The sequence below is a fragment of the Lactuca saligna genome, chromosome 7 (genome assembly GCF_052625555.1).
Source record: "Lactuca saligna cultivar CGN05327 chromosome 7, ASM5262555v1, whole genome shotgun sequence".
Taxonomy (NCBI): Eukaryota; Viridiplantae; Streptophyta; class Magnoliopsida; order Asterales; family Asteraceae; genus Lactuca; species Lactuca saligna.
In genome coordinates, this window is record NC_136423.1 from 75,113,093 (window position 1) to 75,138,970 (window position 25,878).

Sequence of the window (25,878 nt, forward strand, 5' to 3'; positions counted from 1 at the left end):
AACAAGAAGCCGCCTTCCAGACACTAAAGCAAGCCCTATGCAGCGCACCAGTCTTGTCTCTTCCAGAAGGAACTGATGATTTTGTGGTGTATTGCGATGCTTCAAATCAAGGCCTCGGCTGTGTGCTCATGCAAAGGGGAAAAGTCATCGCTTATGCATCAAGACAACTGAAGACACATGAAGTTAATTACACAACCCATGACCTTGAATTGGGAGCTGTGGTGTTCGCCCTGAAGATTTGGAGGCACTACCTCTACGGCACCAAGTGCACCATTTTCACTGATCACAAAAGTCTTCAGCACATTCTCAATCAGAAAGAACTAAACATGCGCCAAAGAAGATGGGTGGAATTACTGAATGACTACGAATGCGAAATTCGCTACCACCCAGGCAAGGCTAATGTAGTAGCCGATGCCTTAAGCAGGAAAGAATACTCGGGTCGCCGAGTAAAATCCCTAGCCATGACCATCCACTCCCAACTGGCCACTCAGATCAAGGACGCCCAATTAGAAGCCCTGAAACCAGAAAACGTGGCAAGCGAAGCACTAAGGGGGATGGATAAGAACTTGGAAGTCAGAGGGAATGGAGCTCCTTATCTCATGAATCGAATCTGGACACCGAAGTTCGGTGGGTACCGAGACGTTGTAATGGACGAGGCCCACAAGACTCGATACTCCATTCATCCGGGGTCAGACAAGATGTATCTAGACCTCAAAAGGTTATACTGGTGGCCAAACATGAAGGCTGAAATTGCTACTTATGTGAGCAAGTGCCTCACTTGCGCCAAGGTCAAGGTGGAATATCAGAAGCTATCAGGACTACTTCAACAACCAGATATACCCGAGTGGAAGTGGGAGCGAATAACCATGGACTTCGTAACCAAACTGCCTAAGACATCAGGTGGGATGGATACCATATGGGTGGTTGTGGACAGATTGACCAAGTCCGCGCACTTCCTGCCAATAAAGGAAACAGACAAGATGGAAAAGTTGACCAGGACGTACATTAAGGAGATCGTGCGACTACATGGTGTACCAACATCCATTATCTCGGATCGAGATAGTAGATTCACCTCGCGTTTCTGGCAGTCCCTACAAAAGTCTCTGGGAACCAAGTTAGACATGAGTACGGCCTACCATCCACAAACGGACGGACAAAGCGAGAGAACCATCCAGACGTTGGAAGACATGCTGAGAGCCTGTGTGATAGATTTTGGTAAGGCATGGGATACCCATCTACCGCTTATCGAATTCTCTTATAATAACAGTTACCACACTAGCATTGGAGTCGCTCCATTCGAAGCTCTCTACGGCCGCAAGTGTAGATCACCACTGTGTTGGGCCGAAGTTGGAGATACTCAGCTAGCCAGAGGGCAAGTCCCTGATAGCACCCTTACGGGGCCGGAAATCATAAGGGAAACCACAGAAAAGATCATTCAAATTCGGGAAAGACTAAAAGCGTCTCGTGATCGACAAAAGAGTTACGCGGATAAGCGACGCAAACCTTTAGAATTCCAGGTCGGAGACCGGGTACTACTAAAAGTTTCCCCCTGGAAAGGGGTGATACGTTTCGGTAAACGGGGGAAACTAAACCCAAGGTACGTCGGTCCGTTCGAAATCCTTGCTAGGATTGGTCCTGTGGCGTACAAACTCCGACTACCACAAGAACTTAGTAATGTGCACCCTATCTTCCACGTGTCCAACTTAAAGAAGTGTCTGTCTGACGAGACACTCGTAGTACCGCTCGAAGAAATTGAAGTTAATGAAAATCTCCACTTTGTGGAGGAACCCGTCGAGATCATGGATCGAGAGATCAAGAGAACAAAACAAAGTCGCATTCCCATAGTGAAGGTTCGTTGGAACGCGAAACGAGGGCCTGAGTTTACCTGGGAACGTGAAGATCAAATGAAACAAAAATATCCACATCTTTTCCCAAACCCTTGAAGTCCCAGCCGAATTTAAATTTCGGGACGAAATTCCCTCTAACGGGGGGATGATGTGACAATCGTCAATCTTGAGTCAAGTCAAGCCATCAAGTCAAGCCGGTCAACTCTATTAAACCTTGTGTATTAGGGTTGGTGTTATGTTCGTATTGTATAACTTGCTATATTAATGGGAAAACATCACAGGAGAAAAGTTTTGTGTTAAAAATTTCCTAAGTCTTAGTACTAATCAATGAATTAACTGATGAAAACCATGTTGCATACTCATTAGGAGTGTGTGGGATCCTTAATCATGACTTAACGGGCTCAAGGGACTCGCATTACGGAACCAAACACTCACAAATGCCACACTTGAAACCTCTCTCAAATATCTCTCTGTATGAGGAATCTCTCCAAGAATGTCAAATCTCTCCTAAATCTCTCCAAGTATGTGAAATCTCTCTCAAATATCCCTTCGTATGAAAAATCTCTCCAAGAATGTCAAATCTCTCCCAAATCTCTCCAAATATGTGAAACCTCTCTCAAATATCTCTTTGTATTAGAGATCTCTCCAAGAATGTCAAATCTCTCCCAAATCTCTCCAAGTGTGAGAAATCTCTCCCAAATCTCTCTCAAAAGCTTCCCGCGACTTTTTGGAATCATTCGGGTCATTCCGGCCCTTAACCGGGTCAAAAACGGCTTAAAACGGGGCGAAAACGAGAAAAATGGACCTTAGGAACCGAAACCCTCTTATAAGAGGCGAAGTTCCTTAGGACCGAGAGGTCCTCTTAGGAACCGAAAGTAAGAAGACCGAAACCGAGAGCAAGAAGCAAGAACCGGAACCGAAAGTACTGTTCACGACAGAGCGCTCGGTGCCTCTCGGTCCGCCCCCACTCTCTGTTCGCGCCGCACTCTCGGTCCGACTCCGCCTCTCTGCCTCTCGCGCACTCTCGGTCCGACTCCGCCTCTCTGCCTCTCGCGCACTCTCGGTCCGACTCCGCCTCTCTGTCTCTCGCGCACTCTCGGTTCCCTTCTCTCCTCTCTGTCTCTTCGTGCTCTCGGTTCTTCCCTCCTTCTCCTCTCCTCTCGGTTCCGCCTCCCTCTCTCTCTCGGTTCAGCATAAGAGGGCCGAACCTCGGCCAGGTCTCGCATTTTTGTCATTTTCAGCCCATTTTTGATATTTTTGATATTTTAAGCCCGTTTTTCATGATTTTAAAGCGGGATTTTCTCCAGAAATTTTATTTTAACATAATAAACCCTAAATATTCATAATTTAAACATATTTTTATAAAAATCATTAATTAAATAATAAAGATTTAATGGGGGATTTATTTAAGGTAGAGTGTTGACTTTGCTTTAACTTATGACACAAGCAACCACCCCACACCCACTCTATGACCAGCCATACCTCCCCACCTTACCTATGTCACTTCAATGTTCCCTTACACTCAAATTTCACTCACTCCCACGTTTTTGAGCTGGAACAAACAACCACACTCCTCATTTTCTCTCATTTCTCTCATTCCACTAAGTAACAAACACCACTTTTTCTCTCAAACTCTTCTACACAAATTTTCGAGATCCAAGGCTGATTTCAAGTGTTCTTCCACACTTAGTAAGTAAAAATTCATCCTCCCTATTACTATTTCACTTCATTCTACTCAAATCTTTGGTTGCTTACACAAACTCCCTAACTATGATGTTAGATTCTCGAAAACCTTCAAGGCATCTCCAAGTGTTCTTGAATTAAACACTTCCATCCTTCAACAATCATCTACTGAAATCACTCAAGGTGAGTTCATACCCCTACATTTTCATGATTTCTCAAGTTTTCAGGGGGTGAATACAAGTTAAAACACTAAGAACATAACTAGATTTTTCTAACAGCCTTCATCAGAAAAGTTCAACTCCATTCACGGACTGTTTTGGGCACCTTAAACATTTTTGCCTTCAAAACTGTACAAGGTGCAAATAGTTCATGTTTCTAGCTTTAAAATGGCTACTTGCACATCTCCATACGATGTTTCTACAATTTATGGTGATTTTTACAAAACTGCCTATCATTTCAAACAACAATCCGGACCAGTCTGTGATTTTGGACTTTTTCACCCAAGTTAGAGGTCATATTAATTTGTGATAAAAATTATGAACAAACTAGACACATTTTGTGAACTCTCAGAGTTTACAGATCTAGATTTCGACTTCGTATGATTTTTCTATGATTTTTCCAAAACAGGGCAGAATCGCTAAATTTTGCCAACAGCATGTAAATATCATAACACTTTGTATTATGTTGAGCAAAGTGTATAATCATAAGTTTTAGTATTTGTATGTGTTTCCTTGTTAGTTTACCATTATGAACTGAAACTATGAAATTCATACTAAATATTAAATATTACTCATTCATTTTGGAACACGTATCATTAGACTATAAAAAGTATAGTTTGATAAATTCACAATACTAATACATTTCCATAAGAGGATTCATACATATTACATACATTTTAGATAAACTATAATAGGTATAGTTTATGATACATCACTCAACGCACTCGTACCAAAAAGGGTACATCCATACAAGAAAGATTTATATTCACACACATTTCACGTAAACCTGTTAACCTATGTTGTGAGACACTCTCTCTCTCCCCGTACGTCCGAGTGCGGGATATAATTCCTGGTAGTTATAATCAGAATCTCCTTGAGGGAGAACGTGATACTTGTATATAGATCTATATTGGGTTTGACACCCCACACCTTGCTGCTAGCTACAGTGGGACCTGCAGGTCTACGGGTGACAAATGTCATTTCATTTTCGCGACGCCTGAGAAACGTTGTGGCAGGTTCACATAGTCACAGTATGATTATAGCGACTCACTTAGGGGGATAACAATTCATGAAGTTTACGGGGTTTCATAAAACCGAAGTAGGTTTTAGGTTGATAAAAGAAATTTTACTTTCCATAACATTTTAAACTCATAACATTGTTACTAAGAAACGATGATTTCTCATACACTCTAGTCTTTGGTTATAAGGCTACATTTCTCGGATTTCAAGGGAAATACCGGATTTTTCTGAAACAAACGCGACATTTACATGTGAATTACTCCTACTAAGTTTATTAATAAAAGCTTATGAACTCACCAACCTTTGTGTTGACACTTTTCAAACAACTTGTATTCACAGGAAAACACTAATCAGGTTATCAAGTGCTTTTGAGGATGGGACGTTAAGGCGTCAAACTTTTCACATTTTGACAACATATTGTAATTGATTTTGAAACATGTAATTCATACAAGTGATGTAACTTTTTCAATTATATATATGTTGGTTGTGTTTGCTTAAATTACTATTAAAATTGTGGTTATGATGCTATACATGAAGTCCTCCACCCCCGGACGTTTCCGCCATCCTTGGTTTGGGGGTGTGACACAATATAACAAGAAAAGTTCACTTCATTCACATTAGCAACCAATCCATCAATTACATCATTTCCAACACTAGACACACTAGCAACACCACTCTCAACACTAGGACCACTCATATTACCCTCATCACTAAGACATAAACGATACATTCCCAAAGTGTTGTTAGCCCTCCCAACATATCTTCTGCCTTTAGTGATCACAAATTTGCCTCTCTCAAGCACCATCTTGAACCCACCCTTGTCAAACTTGTCCGCAGAAACCAGACCCTTCGAGATAGTAGGAACATGAAGAACATCTCGAAGAGTCACCCATTCACCACGTGTGAACTTCAACCGAACATCACCCCTTCCTAGAACTTCAGCTCTATGGCCATCAGCATAGACGACAACCGTCCTATGAGGCATGGGTTGGTAGGTGCGAAAGCTCTCTCGTTGCCCACAAACATGCACAGTGGCTCCAGTGTCTACGAACCAACCTCGAGCACAGATTGCTCAAGTAAGAGAGGAGATCATGAAAATCTCTCCAAGGTTCACGCTAGCCACCATTTCAGTTACATTCTCGACTGCATGTGCAACCGGTATGGATTTGCGATCTTTGCATTCTCTCGCATAGTGCCCAATCTCTTCGCAGACGTGGCAAGGACCAGCCCTTTTTGGCTTTGAGTTAGGATTTTGATGACCCGGTTTCTTGAAGCTTTGTTTCTTGGGCCCAAAATTCTTCTTGTTCTGTCCCCCAGATTTGCCTTTGTGGCTAGAACTCCCACCTGACACATGATGCACACTTTGTCCAACTTTACCTCGCTTGTCCCTGATGCGAGTTTCCTCCTCAATGTGGAGGTGTTTCATCAGATCATCCAAGGAGTAGTCCTCAGATTTGTGCATCATTCTCTTAGAGAAATCTTTCCACGAGGGTGGCAGTTTTGCGATTATCGCACCAACCTGAAAGAGTTCTGGAAGAGAGATGGTGAGTGCGTTCAACTTGTTGACCATGACTTGGAGTTCATGCACATGCTCCATAATTGGTTTGTCATTAACCATTTGAAACTCAAGATACTTGGATACAAGGTACTTATTAGTACCTTCTTCATGTGCCTTATACTTGAGTTCCAACGCACTCCACAGCTCTTTAGGATCTTTGACCGGCGAGTAAAGATCATAGAGCCGATAAGATAGGGAATTCTTGATGTGACCCACACACAATTCCTCGGATTCTCTACGCAGAATCCTTTGTTTTTCCAGTTCCGCAATGACCGCTGGGTCCACAGATTCCCTTTCCTTTGGAATTGGATCATCGGGAATTGGTGCCAGTTTTGGGTCCAACAAAAAGGAGAGCTTCAAGACATGAAGCATGAACTTGACCTTTTCGACCCAACGAGTGTAGCTCTGACCATCGAATTGGTCAAGTTTGGCAAACTCTTGGTTCATGAAATGGAGGCTAGCAGTAGAGTCCATTAGTCTGTTGATTGATCACAAACAAAAACCTTTAAGATTGTTGTAAATAACAAACTAATAGACGCGCAAGGAAACCGACAAATAATATTGAGAATTATATGTCGATTAGTTGCAAATAATAGATCCAATTATTATTATTATATTACCGAGTTTCGTCCAGAAACCAGATCTATCCTTCTCGATTAGATCCGATTATAAGAAAGGTAGAAGAAGACTGTCCTGTTATTGGACGAATTAAAGACAAGACAGAAAGATAAAACCGACCTGTTGATTGCTAACTTGATGTTGAAGCAACTGCACGGATCAGATTCATGTCCTTAAAGGTTTTTACTTCGCTTGTATTGGCTGTAAGCAACAGAGTAAAACCCCAGGATTTAATGCAGCTTGATCGATATTCCAACAGCACTGGAAATCGACAAACACAAAGCGACTACTCGGAAACTAGAAGGAAAAAACGCAGAGAGAGGGAGAGCTTTCAGATTTTCGTGAGAGTCTATATGGCTCCTAGGGAGCTGTATTTATAGGTATCGTAACCCTAGAAGGCATCAAACAGGCCCCCATAGGCAAGCTATTTCCTGATCCTTCTAGAATACCCTGACTTGGCCTCCACGAAGTCAACAGCGGTCAACCATTTGACCGGATCGGTCAAACCGGCTTGACCTGAACGCGAAGTGCAAAGTGCGCCTAAATCGCGCCATTTCACGCACTCGCGGCGTCGGCTAGTGCTAGGCTAGGCTAGGCGCGCGCGTGGGCTTGGCCCATTCCCTTGATCCACTAAAGCCTTTGAAGGCTTAACAAGGGAATAGACTTATAAACCCACAAAAATTTCTTCCCCCCACCAATGTGGGATACAAAGGAAATTGTCAACTTGCAATTCCTTTATATATAAAGTTCCAACATATATATATATATATATATATATATATATATATATATATATATATATATATATATATATATATATTTCACATTAAAATTGAAAAAAAACTAGTATTATATTAATTAATCTAATCCTACATCATTCATTCTAAAATATTAATACAACATCCGTTTAAAATACTTGTCCGATTTAACATATGACAAAATATCTAAAATACTTGCACAGACAAAACATAAAAAAATCCTACAACTATCTACTCGTCATCATTGCTCTCCTCGTGTCCTCCAGTTTCATTTCATTGTGGCAATGAACGAAACCAATCTTCAAGTGCAGCACTACATGCCGGATCTTTTAACATTATTTGAAGCATTTCCAACTACAATTAAAACAACATAGTCTTATAAGTTAAACTAGCATTATAATATTCTATATACAAAATATACATTCCACATATTGCATATAAAACATTACAACAGTGTACTATAACTAACAATTACCAACCTACAAAATATCATTACAACATTGTACTTTCATAAACTAACAATTAATAAGCTATAAAATACCAATATATTAAACTATAACCAAACTAACAATTAGCATTAAAAATTAGAGCGATGTCCTATTTAGCATTAAAAATTAGCATAAAAATGAGATTTGAGCGATGTCCTATTTAGCATTAAAAATTAGATTAATTATAATTTAAAGAAATAGTTAAATATATCATAACATACTTCTTTGAAACATGCATTGCTATACGAGCATGATAAGAAAAAGAAATCGTGTAATATACATCATTACACATACCTTCATTGTAGCACCACTTTAATCAATAATCACCCACCACCGGCCACCCTGGGATTTCGCTGGAAAACACCTACCGTCGATGACCGATCGCCGACAGAAGAAGGAAGGGCAACAACAGTGACAACATACGTCGCAGGGGAGAGTCGAAAGCGAAGTCGGGAGTCAGCGTCGAATCGTCGATTGATTTCTAATTTCTGATTTTTATTTTATATTTGGCTAAAATTTGTGTTAATTGTTAAATTAAACTAATTTTTTGTTGGACACTTGACAATTTGACTTAATAAATTTGGACTACTATGTATATGGATTTACCATTTAGAAAAAAAAAACCTAAAATAAAAATTTAGGATAGCCTAATTTTTTTTGGGGTTTAAAGGCAATATAAACATTAAAAAAAAAAAAAAAAAAAAATTTGAAAAATGTATAATACTAAAAACCTTTTTAGGGGATTCCTGGGATACCCCGAGCTCAACGGTGAATCTGCCATATTATATATATATATATATATATATATATATATATATATATATATATATATATATATATATATATATATATATATATATATATATATATATATATATATATATATATATATATAAAGTGTGGAAAATGAACATGGTTGATTTTTTTAATAGTAAACATTTTTTCCTACAAAAAAAAAAAAATACAATTATTACTAATTTATTTAGGTGTTGTTTGTTTTTTCAAAGCGAAAATGTCTGAAGTTTGTGGACCACCTCTGCAACCCTCCGTAACACAAGAGGTGGAACAAACGGCTGCAATATTTAATAAAAAGTATGTTTGTTTTTTAACGTCTACAGACTGCTGCAGTAAGTTAAAGTAAGACGTGAAAAGGTTTGAAACAGTTGGTTTGGTGTTGCGCCACGCAGCACACGCACAACAGTTTTTAAGTCAAAAATCTTCTTAAAAACAAACAGTTGCGAAGAGGTGGAACAAATGGCGACATGTAACGCGTCATTTACATGTCGTCGCTAATACCTAGTGTCGCTGCTAAAGCCGTCGCCGCTAATACCCACATTTCTTGTAGTGATTTTAAGTCAAAAATAATAAAAAATAATGTTTTACTTCAGTTTATTAGTGAATGTCATTAGACTCGCATATTAAAGGTGCAAAAATCAGATTTTCTTTTTCAAAAAATAGTATATATATATATATATATATATATATATATATATATATATATATATATATATATATATATATATATATATATATATATCGTAAAAAACATTTACTAGATTTTGATGAATTTTAAGAGGTACAAGCTTTTAAGCATCATATACAATAATTTTGCATCGGAGAATAATAAATCTTATCCGGTTAAAGACAGATTTTGAATAGGTCTTCTAAGCTTATCTTCAAAATTGAATGGGTTAAATATGAAAAAGTCAAATAAGATGATGATGATAAGATTTTGAATGGGTCAAAGTTTGACCAAGTGTTCCTCATATCCAATTGAATCGGTAAATATTAAATCTTATCCGGTTAACATTTATGAAAAAGTCAAATAAGATGATGATGATAAGTTTTTGAATGGGTCAAAGTTTGACCAAGTGTTCCTCATATCCAATTGAATCGGTAAATACTAAATCTTATCCGGTCAACATTTATGAAAAAGTCAAATAAGATGATGATGATAAGATTTTGAATGGGTCAAACTTTAACCAAGTGTTCCTCATATCGAATTGAATCGCTAAATACTGAATCTGTCAATAATAATGAAAAGGTCAAATAAGATGATGATAAGACTTTGAATGGGTCAAAGTTTGACCAAGTGTTCTTCATATCCATCTGAATCGGTCTAATACGATGTACACGTTATAAAACATTTCATATAAACTAGAAGAGACGCATTGATCTAGCATTCGTCTATCATGAATGCATTGCCATTGACCGCAAAACCCTGGTTCTCTCTCATGCTCGCTACCTCCTCCTTTGTTTTTCTTTTTATTAAAATCGAATAAGCCCAAAAATGTCTTACGTTTAATCCTAGCCCAGATATAAGAAATCTCTATCTGTTCGTCATTTTGTTTAACAAATTTTTTATGTTATTTTGTTGATCCGCATCCGTCGCTTTGCGCGGGTAAACGGCTAGTATATATATATATATATATATATATATATATAGTGGCTGAGCCAAGGTTTTTGTAAAGGGATATCCTGAAAAAAAAAGCATGTAACATAAAATAAGAAAAAGAAATCGTGTAATATACATCATTACACATACCTTCATTGTAGCACCACTTTAGTCAATAATCACCTACCACCGACCATCCTGAGATTTCGTCGGAAAACACCCATCGTCGATGACTGATCGCCGACAGAAGAAGGAAGGGCAGCAACAACGACAACATACGTCGCAGGGGAGAGTCGGAAGCGAAGTCGGGAGTCAGTGTTGAATCGTTGATTGATTTCTAATTTTCGATTTTTATTTTATATTGGGCTAAAATTTATGTTAATTGTTAAATTAAACTAATTTTTTGTTGGGCACTTGACAATTGGACTTAATAAATTTGGACTACTATGTATATGGATTTACCATTTAGAAAAAACCTAAAATAAAAATTTAGATTTTTGGGGTTTAAAGGCAATATAAACAAAAAAAAAAAATCTGAAAAATGTATAATACTAAAAACTTTTTTAGGGGATTCCTGGGATACCCCGAGCTCAATGGTGAATCCGCCATATTATATATATATATATATATATATATATATATATATATATATATATATATATATATATATATATATATATATATATATATATATATATATATAAAAGTGTGGAAAATGAACATGGTTGATTTTTTTAATAGTAAACATCTTTTCCTACAAAAAAAAAATAATAATAATTATTACTAATTTGTTTAGGTGCTGTTTGATTTTTCGAAGCGAAAATGTCTGAAGTTTGTGGATCACCTCTGCATCCCTCCGTAACAGAAGAGGTGGAACAAACGGCTGCAACATTTAATAAAAAGTCTGTTTGTTTTTTTAACGTCTGCAGACTGCTGCAGTAAGTTAAAGTAAGACATGAAAAGGTTTGAAGCAGTTGGTTTAATGTTGCGCCACGCAGCACACGTGCAACAGTTTTTAAGTCAAAAGTCTTCTGAAAAACAAACAGTTACGAAGGATCAAGTGTTGCGCGTGTGCTGTGCGGCGCAACAATAAGTGGTCTGAAGTGATGTTTTAGAAAAAACAAAAAACACCTCAGTGAATTAGCCTCTCTTTTCCACCATGTTAACGTGCAAATTTCAATGCATGAAATACAAGCTTTAATATAGTTTATTTCTTTGATTTTAGAGTTTCTTTCATTGGAAAAGTGTATTTTTTTCTTTCTAGAAACTTGCATATAAAAGGTGCACCTCAATTTTATCTTCTATAAAAAAAACCTTTTTAGCGGCACGGGGTACGCACGGTGCCCCCATTATACCAAATAAATTTGCCACCGAATACACCACACCTGACCTCACCTTATTTTTCACATAAAAAAAAGCAACCACTAATTATATCTTCTTTTCACAACGGTATTCATTAACAACTGATATGATCATAAACAAAATAAAGGAACATGGGAAGGCCAGACCCATGGGTGAGGGCAAATGGTCCTTTATCAAACCTAACCAACATAATCTGCTAAAAAAATGCATCACAAAATGTTAGTTTTCACAAATTCAACGTGTGGACTAACTGTTAAAGTTCACAACCTATTGTTGGTATTAAGTCGTCACTTATTGTATTAATCTGCATTAACTCAAAAAATCTCTCATATTAAATCATTTTTTTTGGCATTAAGCATGTTTTTGTCTACACACATTCCAATGTATTTATATTTTGTTACGTACTAAAAGTTGTTTTTGCGACTTTAGACATGTTTATGGATTTCATCTAAAATACACATATACACATGATGGATTCTTTGTTATCTTAAACTATCAAGTAAATAGGCTATTGTGATAGCAAATACAAACTACAATAGTTGGAAGTTGGGACTTACTTTGTGAATATGTGATTGACGTACTGCTATACAATTTCTTTTGTAATCAATCTTTAATTTGAATTAATGTCAGATGAGAACTGTTGAAGAGATATCAAACTTTCAAAATTTTGCATTAAAGTTCTCTTTACATCATCACTAGCAAACTTTAGTGCAGGCTTCGGTGTTGATTTATTCTCCATCCTAAACACCACAGCAAGTGTTAAACCTTCGGCATTCAACGTATACCAGAAGTTATTTCCTAGTTTCAATCAACATGTTTACAGCATATCGGGCTATAAGCGCAAAGGGATAATGACATGGGAGGGTAATAAGGTTTCCAGCTTGTCCGTATTAGGTCACTAAGGTTTTTTTTTTGTGCGTATTAGACCAATATGGTTGTTATTACCGTTTAGAAATAGCCATTTTACCGGTTTTAATGGGTAAAAAGGACTATTTCTAAACGGTAATAGCAACCATATTGGTCTAATACGCACAAAAAAACCTTAGTGACCTAATACGGACAAACTGGAAACCTTATTACCCTCCTAAGTCATTAACCATAATTATTTAGAAAACATGCTTACTAATCAATGTGACTGAAAATAGTTGCTTCTATTTAAACTTATCTCACAATCCTTCCAGAACTTCTAAGTCCAGAAACTCATATGATTGATTATCTTCATTACATAAATATGCAACATTTTATCAATAATTTCTTTTTTGTCATTTAAATGTTTACATGAACACATCCATATGTACAAAAACAAAATATCACTTTGATACCTCCCATCAATGTCCACATTTGATAACGAATGGAAATGTAAAACCAATAGGGACTTGCAGATGATGCCTATTATCAATTATTTTATAAAAAGCAAAACCACAACATGAACTAAGAAATTGAAGTTGCAAAATTAATCAAAATCAGCACATAAACAAACACATACAGACTATATACAACACATAAACGGAAGTTTATAAAGCATGAAACTTAATGACAGGAAAAGTAAAAAACTTAAAGGAGACTTTATAGAAAGAAATATCACTCTTACTTGCCACAAATGGTTGAAGACATCAACAAGAAGATCAATCTGACCATAAAATCCACATGTTGTCTGATTATGACTTCAGTAGATGAACTACTGAAACGTAAGAATTGCAATTGAACTCTATTAGCATTTGAAAAGGGAATTAGGGTTAAAAAAATTTTTGGACCATTTCTTGATTTGTGTGTGTCATCCTTGGGCAGGGGCCATGCTAATCTTCTCTGTATCGTTCCAATTATATCGGATGTCCCCAAAGGGACGACTATAGATGAAGAGCTTCGCCATATAGAGGAGTAGTAGGTTATATAGGACGACGCGAGTTCTAAACGAAGTAGTTTACTGTTGATGGTCATATATTCTCAATGTCTTTAAAATTAGGGTTAATGACTTAGGAGGGTAATAAGGTTTCCAGTTTGTCCGTATTAGGTCACTAAGGTTTTTTTGTGCGTATTAGACCAATATGGTTACTATTACCGTTTAGAAATAGTCCTTTTTACCCATTAAAACCGGTAAAAGGACTATTTCTAAACGGTAATAACAACCATATTGGTCTAATACGCACAAAAAAAACCTTAGTGACCTAATACGGACAAGCTGGAAACCTTATTACCCTCCCAAGTCATTATCCCTAAGCGCAAACCATAAACCTTTTTGGCAACATTATAAAAAAACAAAGGAACGCACTCATACAAGTACAACTCACTCTTGAAGTGACAACATGAGTTGAAATACAACTTAAGAAATGAAAGCCTAATAATACTAAATAAATAAATTAGAAAAGACAAAAATGAAATTATGTTGAATATGGTCAACTCGTTTGAAAAATCATACATACTTATAAAGCTAACATTTTTTATTGAATCTCATTCCTTTGAAACCCCTTTTTTTTAACTTCCTTTCACCACATTCATTTGAAACTCACATGACTTTTCAATTTCTTTACAATAATTCTATAAATAAGTTAAATAATGTTCTATAAACAAGAAAAGGTGTTTTATTACAATGTTTTCATCCCACATCGATGGTGAGAGTAAATAAGAGAATGTTTCCTCTACTATAAATAGGAAATGTTGTGAAATGTTTCAAAGAGACCATACCATGAGAACTTCCTCATGCCTACCTTTGTAGGATTTTGAAGGTATTATTTGGTGAGATTGTCTATATTGACAAGTGTCCAGTTAACTTTTAGAATTTCAAAAATGGTTTTGAACCGAATTTTTTCAGGTTTAATATGTGTTTAAATTAGAAAAAAAATTATGTAGCTGGGTATATTGAGTTGAACCGGAGCTGGATCAATTTGGACCGATAAATGAATCATTTTCCTTTCATAACAAACATTTGAAACTCCCATGATTTTTCAAATTATTTATAATAATATTATAAATAAGTTACATAATTTTATATAAATATAAAAAAGCATCTACCTAAACCTAAATGTGACAACCCCAAATATATTGCCGTTACAAACCCTATTTTCACTAACGGAATGCGTCACTATATGTTATTTCTCAGTATTGTTTGGGTCGTCAATAAACAAATATCTAGTTAATTATATGTCCCGGTATTATCATAAGTAATTATAACTTGTAAATGTTAACCCCGTTTAACTAAATAGAATTATATTACTTTTCAACCACTTCACCCGGGTAAAAAGTTTTAACCCCGTTAAACTTTAGCATCGAGTAGCCGTGTATTGGGTGCAATACCCGAGACGTATAAAAACGATTGAACACTAGAATTGAACTCTTTTACTACACTTTCACCTCTCTCTCACTACATTCTCTCTCTAGACCCGAAATCGACCCCAAATCCGCGAATTTCCGACTTCCAAACGTAAGGATTCATTCCCTATCTTAATCTAAACATACTTTACTGCATTTAGAGTCCAAAATCATAGAAAACAAGGAACAAAAAGGAGTTTACGGCCTAAGAAGCCCCTTAGGCCGTAAACCCCCAAAATCATGCCAAAGACCTTGTTTTTCCTTCCTTTAAGCTCATGGACTAATTAAGGCATAAACCTAGGAGAGTTTGGACACTAAAACACAAGGAATTAAAGCTTAAAAAGGAGTTTATGGCCCAAGCTTGTGCTTAGGCCGTAAACACCTCAAACACCCCAAAAGCCCTTGTTTAAAGTCCCAAAAACTCATCTAGGGTGTTTGGTAATTTAGACTTGACAACAAGGAAGGCTTAAATGCATCAAATAACATCATTTGATGGCAAAAAGAGGAGTTTACGGCCAAGGCTAAGCTTGGGCCGTAAACACCCATGTTTTTGTGTCAAAGAAGTCCCAAAACCCCTCAAATGCATGTAAGGAATTTAGCTAAGGCCTTTGGAAGTGTGTTGTACCATTAAACTTCCCATTTTGAGGCCAAATGAAGAGTTTACGGCCAAGGATATTCTTGGGCCGTAAACTCCCCAAAATTCATGCCAAATTGTCCCAAAACTCATTATAGGGCCTTCTAGGATTTACCTAAGGTGAATGAGAGCATGTAGTACCATTTAAACATCCATCTTGAAGGATTTAATGGAGTTTACGGCCCAAGAACAAGTATTGGCCGTAAACTCCCCAAAATTTCACAAAACAAGAGTTTAATCCCTCCATATTGGTCCAAGACACATGCCATTAAAGTAAGGAAGTGAAATAAGGCCTTAAACAAGCAATTTGGAAGACCACATGAGCTTACGGACATGCCTAGGGGGCTTACGGCCGTAAACTCCCAAGGAGTGGCCTTTAGGCTGTAAACTCCAAGGGAGTGAGCTCATGGACCCTTCCATAAATCCTCCTTAGCCTTAAACCACTCCCGGGAACCCCTTTTAGGCCCTAAAACCCCGAATTGATGCTAGAATGCCTCAATACTTAAACGGAAAGCATAAAATGGTTAACTTATTGTAAAACACATATTTTCATATGACATTAGGGTTCTAAAGGTGTACAAGTCATTATTTGGAACAAAACGCTCAACCGACACTTTTACCCGATTTACCCGATTTACGCGATTTCAGGTGAGTTCATACCCCTTTAATGAACCTTTCAAATGTTTTATATGTTTTAGGGGGGAGATGCAAGTTAAATATACATGTTTATGAAAAGTTATATGTCACACCCCCAAACCAGAACGGCGGAAACATTCGGGGGCGGAGGACGTCATATTCAGTATCATAACAGTTCATAGAAAGGAAAGCACACACCACCATATATATTAAAGTTTCCAAGATGTTTACATAATTGTATTCATTACATGTTCAAAAGGTAAATACATAAACATCATTCAAAAGAAGTAATTAACGCCAACGCGTTAATCTCAAAAGTTGATTCCCAAACCTGCTTAGCGGTTCCCTGAGAATACAAGTTAATTCAAAGAAAAAGTGTCAACAATTTAGTTGGTGAGTTTATAAGTAGTTTAGAAAAATTGGATGCCATTCCAAAATGGGTGTATGTTTTCCAGAAAACGGAGTATTTCAAATGTAAAGAGTTGTAATTTGTTGTGTTGAAAGTGAATGTATTAGATCCAGAAAATCCCATATTTTCCCTAATGGTTGAGATACGAGTTGTTGTGTTTTTCAAGAAAAACCCTTATTATCTTATAAAAGTATGAAATGCATATGAATGTTCGTGTTATAAGTTGTAAATAATTGCACCAGGAAAATCCCTTATTTTCCTATTAGTTGTTTGGTTTGTATGCAGGAAAAACCCTTATTTTCCTAACATAAATGGCAGTCTCTATGACCGAAAATCTCAAGAAACCGACGTTCTCAAAAGTTGTGTCATAGTTTTATAAAATAAAGCTATATGAAGATCGCATTTGTTAGATGAAGAATAGTTTTAATAGCTACTCGTTCATAAAAGCATAATACCATAATAATTGTATATCCGATAAGTTTTATAACCATACTAAACATAATATGCCTGTAACGACGTTCTTCAGGCGTCGCAGCGTTATGACAACTGTCACCCCAAAAGACAGACTCTAGCTAACAGTCAGGGCGCGGGATCATGACTTCCCGTATAGATCTATACACATTTGACACGTTCTCCGAACGGGAGACTCTGGTTATAGACAGGACTTGCAGCATTACTTTCTAATAAAGAAAAGTAACGTTTGAAGATATACACGTCTCATGGATTCTCAACTAAGTCTATATTAAAGTGATAGTTTTGTATGAAAAGTTTAACCTTTTTCACAATGTTTAACAAAGCAAAATCATAAGTTTTTAGAATATATAAACGACTTAACAATGAAAGGTACTTTGAAATCATTATATACTTTGTATAAGTCTAATGCACGCAAAGTATGACAAGAGTTTTCCATAGTAGTAATAAGTTCCAAGTGATTTATTCGATAAAACAAGTGAAGTGAAACTTTATAAAATACACGATAATAACCGTATGTTTACTTGTATTCCCCCCCCCCCCTAAAAGAGTATAAAAGCATTTAAAATGTATTTAAAGTGTGTTTGAAAGGGGTATGAACTCACTTGAAAGTTTGAAGATGGCAAGATGGAAAACCGGGCAGAGTTTTGTCTCGGGAAATGGATTTTCCTCGGGATTCTCGGGATTCCTCGGGAGTAAAATCGACCTTCGGGGTAGTGCGAGCACGGAAAACGAGGTAAAACGCAAGAAAAAGGAGAGAGAATGAGCCATTTTCCCGGGAACCCTCGCATCCCTTTTATAGGGGGCTGAGAAGCATGCGTACGCGGGGCGTACTCCCGTACGCGGTGCGTACGGGACGTCACTGCTGACCGCATCCTCGGCTGCCGCGCTTCGGATGGGACGGGGTGGGGGTAGCTCGCATAGGGGAGATGTGGACGATCCGAGGCCGTGGCCTCGAGTACGCGGGGCGTACGAGGGTACGCGGCGCGTACTACGGCCCTAGGCTGACTCCCCTTCGGATAATACCACCGAATTTTTAATAAAAATTATATATAAATTATTTATCAAACTTCAAAAATTCATATCTCCTTCATACAAACTCCGTTTTTGACGTTCTTTATATTCCCGCAAGGGTGAGACTACGATCTACAACTTTCATTTAGATTCCGTTGGCAAATTCCGGAATTATTTTTATTGTTTATTTATTAAAATGACGTGATTAAGGAATTTCTTTAAAAATTCATAACTTATTCATACGATGTCCGATTTGAGCGTTCTTTTTATGCATGTTTGTAGTTCAACGATATCTATGACTTTCATTTAGACACCTAAGGTTAGAAAGTGTTTTATTGAAACTTTGCGTTTTTACGCAACTTCGTATTGCCGGTTTTTGTCGGAAAACTTAGAATGATCATAATTACTTTGTTATAACTTGGATTTTTGTGTTATTTATATGTTTGGAAACCTTAAGAAGATACCTACCACATAGTGTACCCCAAATAGAGTTTTTGAACACTTCATTTTTCGATGATATTCTAATTCCTTTCTTAAAGAGGTTACAAGACTCGATTTTTGCTGACTTGAAATAACGGGTTGTTACATCATCCCCCCGTTAGAGGGAATTTCGTCCCGAAATTTTAATACAAAAGAAGAGTCTTAGGGGCTGAGGAAAAGATGTGGATACTTCTGTTGCATTTGATCTTCTTGTTCCCACGTGAACTCAGGTCCCCTCTTAGCATTCCATCGGACCTTTACTATTGGAATGCGACTCTGTTTAGTTCGTTTTACTTCCATATCCATGATCTCGACGAGTTCTTCCACAAATTTAAGATTTTCATTTAGTTCGATCTCATCGAGCGGAATTACAAGTGTTTCGTCAGACAAACACTTCTTCAGGTTTGATACGTGGAATACTGGATGTACTTTGTTAAGCTCTATTGGAAGTCGGAGTTTGTAGGCTACTGGACCAACCCTTGAAATGATTTCGAAGGGTTCAATGTACCTAGGATTTAGCTTCCCACGTTTTCCAAAGCGTATCATGCCCTTCTAGGGTGAGACCTTCAGTAGTACCCGATCGCCAATCTGAAATTCCAAGGGTTTACGTCTTTTGTCAGCATAGCTCTTTTGCCTATCCCTCGAGGATTTCAATCGTTCTCGTATTTGCATGATCTTTTCAGTAGTTTCTCTGATGATCTCTGGACCAGTGAGGGTGCTATCAGGGACTATACCTTTTGCTAGTTGTGTGTCGCCCACTTCCGTCTAGCACAGAGGTGATCTGCACTTACGATCGTAAAGGGCTTCAAATGGAGCAGTATTGATACTAGTATGATAACTATTGTTATAAGAGAACTCAACCAAAGGTAAGTGAACATCCCATGCTTTACCAAAGTCGATTACACATGCTCGTAACATGTCTTCCAAGGTTTGGATCGTTCTTTCACTCTGTCCGTCAGTTTGGGGGTGATAGGCTGTACTCATGTCCAATTTTGTTCCCATGGATTTTTGCAAGGATTGCCAGAATCTAGACGTGAATCTACTGTCTCTATCCGAGATGATAGACATTGGCACTCCATGGAGTCGTACGATCTCTCGGATGTAGATCCTCGATAGCTTTTCCATTTTATCAGTTTCCTTGATCGGTAGAAAATGAGCGGACTTGGTTAATCTATCGACGATTACCCAAATAGTATCTTGGCCACCCTGAGTTTTGGGCAGTTTCGTTATGAAGTCCATGGAAATCTGCTCCCATTTCCACTTAGGAATTTCAGGTTGTTGGAGTAGTCCTGAGGGTTTCTGGTGTTCTATTTTGATCTTGGCGCAAGTCAAACACTTGCTCACATATGTAGCGATCTCTGCTTTCATGTTTGGCCACCAGTAGAGTTGTTTGAGATCTTGATACATCTTGTCTGACCCGGGGTGCACGGAGTATGGAGTCTTGTGTGCCTCGCTCATAACTACCTCTCTAAGTCCACCAAACTTGGGCGTCCATATTCGGTTCATGAGGTAGCGCGCTCCGTCACTCTTGATTTCTAAATTCTTGTCCATTCCCCTAAGGGTCTCACCTGTCACGTTTTCGGGTTTCAAGGCTTCTATTTGAGCTTCCTTGACTTGCGTTGACAGGTGCGAACGAATCGACATGGCTAATGACTTCACTCTTCGGCCAGAGTACTCCTTACGACTAAGGGTATCTGCCACGACGTTAGCCTTTCCGGGATGATAGCGAATCTCACATTCGTAGTCGTTGAGCAATTCGACCCAACGTCGCTGTCTCATGTTCAACTCTTTCTGGTCGAAGATGTGTTGTAGGCTCTTGTGGTCTGTAAAGATAGTGCATTTGGTACCATATAGGTAGTGTCTCCAGATTTTAAGAGCGAAGACCACCGCCCCAAGTTCTAAATCATGAGTGGTGTAGTTGACCTCATGCGTTTTCAGTTGTCATGAGGCATATGCAATAACCTTTCCCCTCTGCATTAGTACACAGCCCTACCCTTGCTTCGAAGCGTCGCAATACACCACAAAATCTTCGGTCCCTTCTGGGAGAGAAAGGATGGGTGCACTGCAAAGGGCCTGTTTCAAAGTCTGAAATGCAGCATCTTGCTTTTCTCCCCAATTGTAGGTCACACCTTTCTGGGTTAAGGCGGTAAGAGGCTTTGCGATGCTGGAGAAATTCTGGATGAACCTTCGGTAATAACCAGCAAGACCTAGAAATTAGCGAATTTCTGTTGGTGTAGTTGGCGCAGACCAGTTTTTGATAGCCTTGATTTTTTATGGATCCACGTGGATTCCTTCCTTGCTGACCACGTGACCGAGGAAGTCCACCTTTCTAATCCAAAACTCACATTTTGAGAATTTTGCATACAGTCTCTCAGTTCGTAACGTCTCTAAAACTTGCCTCAGATGTTGACCATGCTCTTCTTTATTCTTTGAATAAATGAGTATGTCGTCTATGAATACTATCACGAATTTATCCAAGAATGGACGACATACCCGATTCATAAGATCCATGAATACGGCCAGGGAATTGGTTAGTCCGAACAGCATCACTACGAACTCGTAATGTCCGTATCGTGTTCGGAAGGCTGTCTTGGGAATATCACTCTCCAGGACTCGCAGCTGGTGATATCCCGACCTCAGATCGATCTTGGAGAAGTAGTTGGCTCCTTGGAGTTGGTCGAATAAGTCATCGATTCGGGGTAGAGGGTATCGGTTCTTGACGGTAAGTTTGTTGAGTTCTCGGTAGTCGATGCACATTCTGAATGATCCATCCTTCTTTTTCACAAACAGTACGGGTGCTCCCCATGGCGAGAAGCTCGGCCTGATGAATCCTTTTCCAAGTAGTTCATTCAGTTGGCTGGATAGCTCTTGCATCTCTGCCGGGGCTAATCGATAGGGTGCTTTGGCTACTGGGGTAGCTCCGGGAACCAGATCGATTCTGAACTCAACTTGTCTCGCGGGAGGTATTCCCGGAAGGTCCTCGGGAAAAACATCGGGAAAATCGCATACATCGGGCACACTCTTGATGTCCTGGACTTCGTGTTTCACATCTACAACATGTGCCAAGAACGCGTGACACACCTTGCGTAGGCATTTCCGAGCTTGGATACTTGAGATGATATGAAGAGTGGTACTGGGTCTGTCGCCCAAGACAATAAAGTTTCGCTGGTTGGCAGATTAAGGCGAACGACCTTATCGTAACATAGAATGTCTGCATGATGAGAACTCAGCCAATCCATGCCAACGATGACATCGAAACTCTTAATCGAGACTGGCATGAGGTTGATTGAAAAGGGATTATCGTTTAAAGTTAGGGTGCAGTTTATGTATATCTCCTTAGTGCCTTCGGTTTTCCCGTTAGCCATTTCTACTATGAATAGTTCACTTAATGATTGTGGTATTGATTTTAGCAGGCCTTTAAAGTCGTGACTCACAAAACTCCTTTCCGCTCCACTATCAAACAAAATGCATGCATACGAGTTATCGAGAAGAAACGTACCCGTAAAAACAGTAGGGTCTGCAATGGCTTCATCTTGTCCCATTGCGAAAACTCGGCCCCTTCCGCCGGTATTCCGGTTGTTTGCCTTTGGGCAGTCCCTGCGGTAGTGCCCCGTGTCTCCGCACTCAAAGCAGGCGCGGCTTACCCCGGTATTAGTAGTGGGGACGGATGGTTGGGTTGGCTCTTTGCAATAGCGGGCTGTATGTCCCTTCTTATTACACTTGGTGCATTGAAGATCATGGCAAGGACTGTGGTGGTGGAAGCTGCATCGGTTGCACTTAGGAAGTTTCCCATTATATGAGCTTGTGGGGGCAGGGTTGGCAGGTACAGTCATAGCGTGGGTCACTATTACCTGTTGTTTCTTGGGGTTTTCCTGGAAGGTTTGTCCCCTCCTTTTGTTCCAAGGCCTACTCTGGCCCTGAGCCTCCCTAGGTGGATTTGTGGTTGTTGAAATGATACCGTGTTTTACTCCGTGGTCGATGAGTCGTTGAGCCAGGCGTTTAGCATTGTTGTAGGTAACAGGGCTGGAAGCTAGGACATGCCCTTGAATCTGGGGTGACAGCCCCCAAATGTACCTTTCAACCTTCTTTGATTCTGGGTTGACCATGGTAGGGCACAGTGCAGCGAGGTCGTTGAACCTAGCTGTATAGGTGACTAGGTCAGACCCAGTCATTTTCAGATTCCAGAGCTCCTGCTCAAGCTTTTGCACTTCGCCCCTTGGGCAGTATTCTTCCAGTAGTAGAACCTTTAGATCGTCCCAACTCATGGCGTTGGCGACAGTGAGCGTCACCGAATTCACATGGCTTTTCCACCAAGTGAGGGCTCGATCTACGAAAGTGCAAGCAGCGAACTTGACTTTGCTTGCTTCCAGGCATGAGCAGATCTCGAAGACTGTTTCGGTCTTCTCGAACCATTGCATTAGTGCAATGACTCCCCAAGTTCCATTAAAAGTTTTTGGCTTAGCGTTAGAGAACTCCTTGTAAGTACATTCTCTTACTTGGCCATGACCAGTGCCATGATTTGGATGATTCGTGCTGCTTCCCGCTCCTCCATTTCCGTGGGAGTTTATTTGCGAGAGGGCTGCAGTCACTGCTGCTGTGATGGCAGCTTGGACCATGGCTGGATCATAAGTTGGTGGTGGAGGTGGTGGTGGTGCCGTGCCCGGCCTAGGCCTTAGGGTTGGACGAGGAGGCATAGCGCTGCCAAAAGAAAAAAAATGGAAAAATTTATAAGTTTTGGCAGTTCAAAGTTGAATGATATTGAGTTAACTTCTAATAGTTCTAAGAAGTTGGGTTTGACCGACACAATGTTTTGAGCTTGAAAGTAAAGTTTGAATAGATGTACCAATGAATTGAACGAATTGCGCATGATTAACAACAACAAGAAAAGGGATATACCCTTATATATATTAATCATATAGTTGTGTTACAACGGGGTCTAGACAAAAGTTCTTGGCCTTTCTAAAGGCCTCCGATTACAGAACAATTTAAAGAAAATAATACTTTTATCCGAAGTCCTAATTTATAACAAAATTTGAGAGTCGGGCAAGTACTACTTGCGGCGCGCTTTGCGTTTGGAGCTCGACTCCGTGTCGGACTGCTTCGACTCCATGAGGTGTCTATCAAACGCAGCTTGTTGTTCTCTTAATTCTGCGAAGGCCGCATTTGCTTGTGCTTGAAATGCTTCGGCGCGAATGTGGATGTCGTTCTGCAACATCTCTAGGCGGTTGATATCAGCCGTGTGGATTTGTACTTCCACATTGACCTCTCGGATTCGGTTGGCTTGCACTCCGGATTGATAGCATTGGTTGGCGAGTTTGCCAACCATGACCGGAAGTGCTCGGTCGGCTGATCCCCCGCCTCTGACATCATAGAAGTCTCGGCACATGCCGTAGGGAGGGCGTAAGCTTTGTTGTTGGCTCCAATGATGGAGGTGACTTCCCCACACATGAGTGGGGCCTTGGAAGTTCCTCACGTGGACAGGAGGTTGTGGGATTGGTGGATTGATAATTTCTGGCTCCGAATCCGTGCCAGAGTCATCCCCTCCCTCCAACTCTATAGGCTCTTCATCTTCTTCAGGATCTTCTTCGATCCATCCTCCATTACCTTGGTTGGGGTAGTAGGGGTCATTGGGGTGATGGAATCCCGCCATTTAGACTGTACGAGAATAGGGTTAAAATTTTACTATAAGCTAGAGCACATGAAACTTACCCTTAAGTTTAATGGTTGACGGCACTCGAATACTCCCTTAGTATTCTTTAACGATATGCTTTTGGTAAGTTTTAAATTTGTTGTCCATTGCAGACACTCCTTGGCATACGTTAGTCGGCTCTTGGACAAATATAGTTGATCATACTATATTCTTCCCAGTTCCGATTACATGTCCCAAGGCGTACCTGTACTGCACAACTTATTTATAATACTTTTAAAGTTATTTACTATGAAACTGTTATTAGTATAAAATAAGTGCATGCTTACCTTAAAACTAAATAAATTTAATTTCAAAAGTACGACTTTTCTCAGAGTGTTTTTGCCCAATTGAGTTTATAGTTGTATACCAAAAAGAAATGGTTTTGATATACTTAATTCCCTATAAACAAAGCTCTGATACCAATCTGTCACACCCCCAAACCAGAACGGCGGAAACGTTCGGGGGCGGAGGACGTCATATTCAGTATCATAACAGTTCATAGAAAGGAAAGTACACACCACCATATATATTAAAGTTTCCAAGATATTTACATAATTGTATTCATTACATGTTCAAAAGGTAAATACATAAACATCATTCAAAAGAAGTAATTAACGCCAACGCGTTAATCTCAAAAGTTGATTCCCAAACCTGCTTAGCGGTTCCCTGAGAATACAAGATAATTCAAAGAAAAAGTGTCAACAATTTAGTTGGTGAGTTCATAAGTAGTTTAGAAAAATTGGATGCCATTCCATAATGGGTGTATGTTTTCCAGAAAACGCAGTATTTCAAATGTAAAGAGTTGTGATTTGTTGTGTTGAAAGTGAATGTATTAGATCCAGAAAATCCCATATTTTCCCTAATGGTTGAGATACGAGTTGTTGTGTTTTTCAAGAAAAACCCTTATTTTCTTATAAAAGTATGAAATGCATATGAATGTTCGTGTTATAAGTTGTAAATAATTGCACCAGGAAAATCCCTTATTTTCCTATTAGTTGTTTGGTTTGTATGCAGGAAAAACCCTTATTTTCCTAACATAAATGGCAGTCTCTATGATCGAAAATCGCAAGAAACCGACGTTCTCAAAAGTTGTGTCATAGTTTTATATAATAAAGTTATACGAAGATCGCATTTGTTAGATGAAGAATAGTTTTAATAGCTACTCGTTCATAAAAGCATAATACCATAATAATTGTATATCCGATGAGTTTTATAACCATACTAAACATAATATGCCTGTAACGACATTCTTCAGGCGTCGCAGCGTTATGACAACTGTCACCCCAAAAGAC

The 25,878-nt window shown here is 38.8% G+C and overlaps 1 protein-coding gene and 1 non-coding gene across 2 annotated transcripts; both read right to left on the bottom strand.

Moving 5' to 3' along the window:
• Positions 1-5,840: 5,840 nt before the first annotated feature.
• On the bottom strand, positions 5,841-6,800 carry LOC145007064 (uncharacterized). Its single transcript, XM_078966064.1, has one exon. The coding sequence runs from the start codon at positions 6,798-6,800 to the stop codon at positions 5,841-5,843; it is 960 nt and encodes a 319-aa protein (XP_078822190.1).
• Positions 6,801-13,689: 6,889 nt separating this feature from the next.
• LOC145007652 (U6 spliceosomal RNA) lies at positions 13,690-13,792 on the bottom strand. The gene has a single exon (XR_013663026.1). It is a non-coding gene; the product is annotated as a U6 spliceosomal RNA (small nuclear RNA).
• Between the last annotated feature and the right edge of the window lie 12,086 nt (positions 13,793-25,878).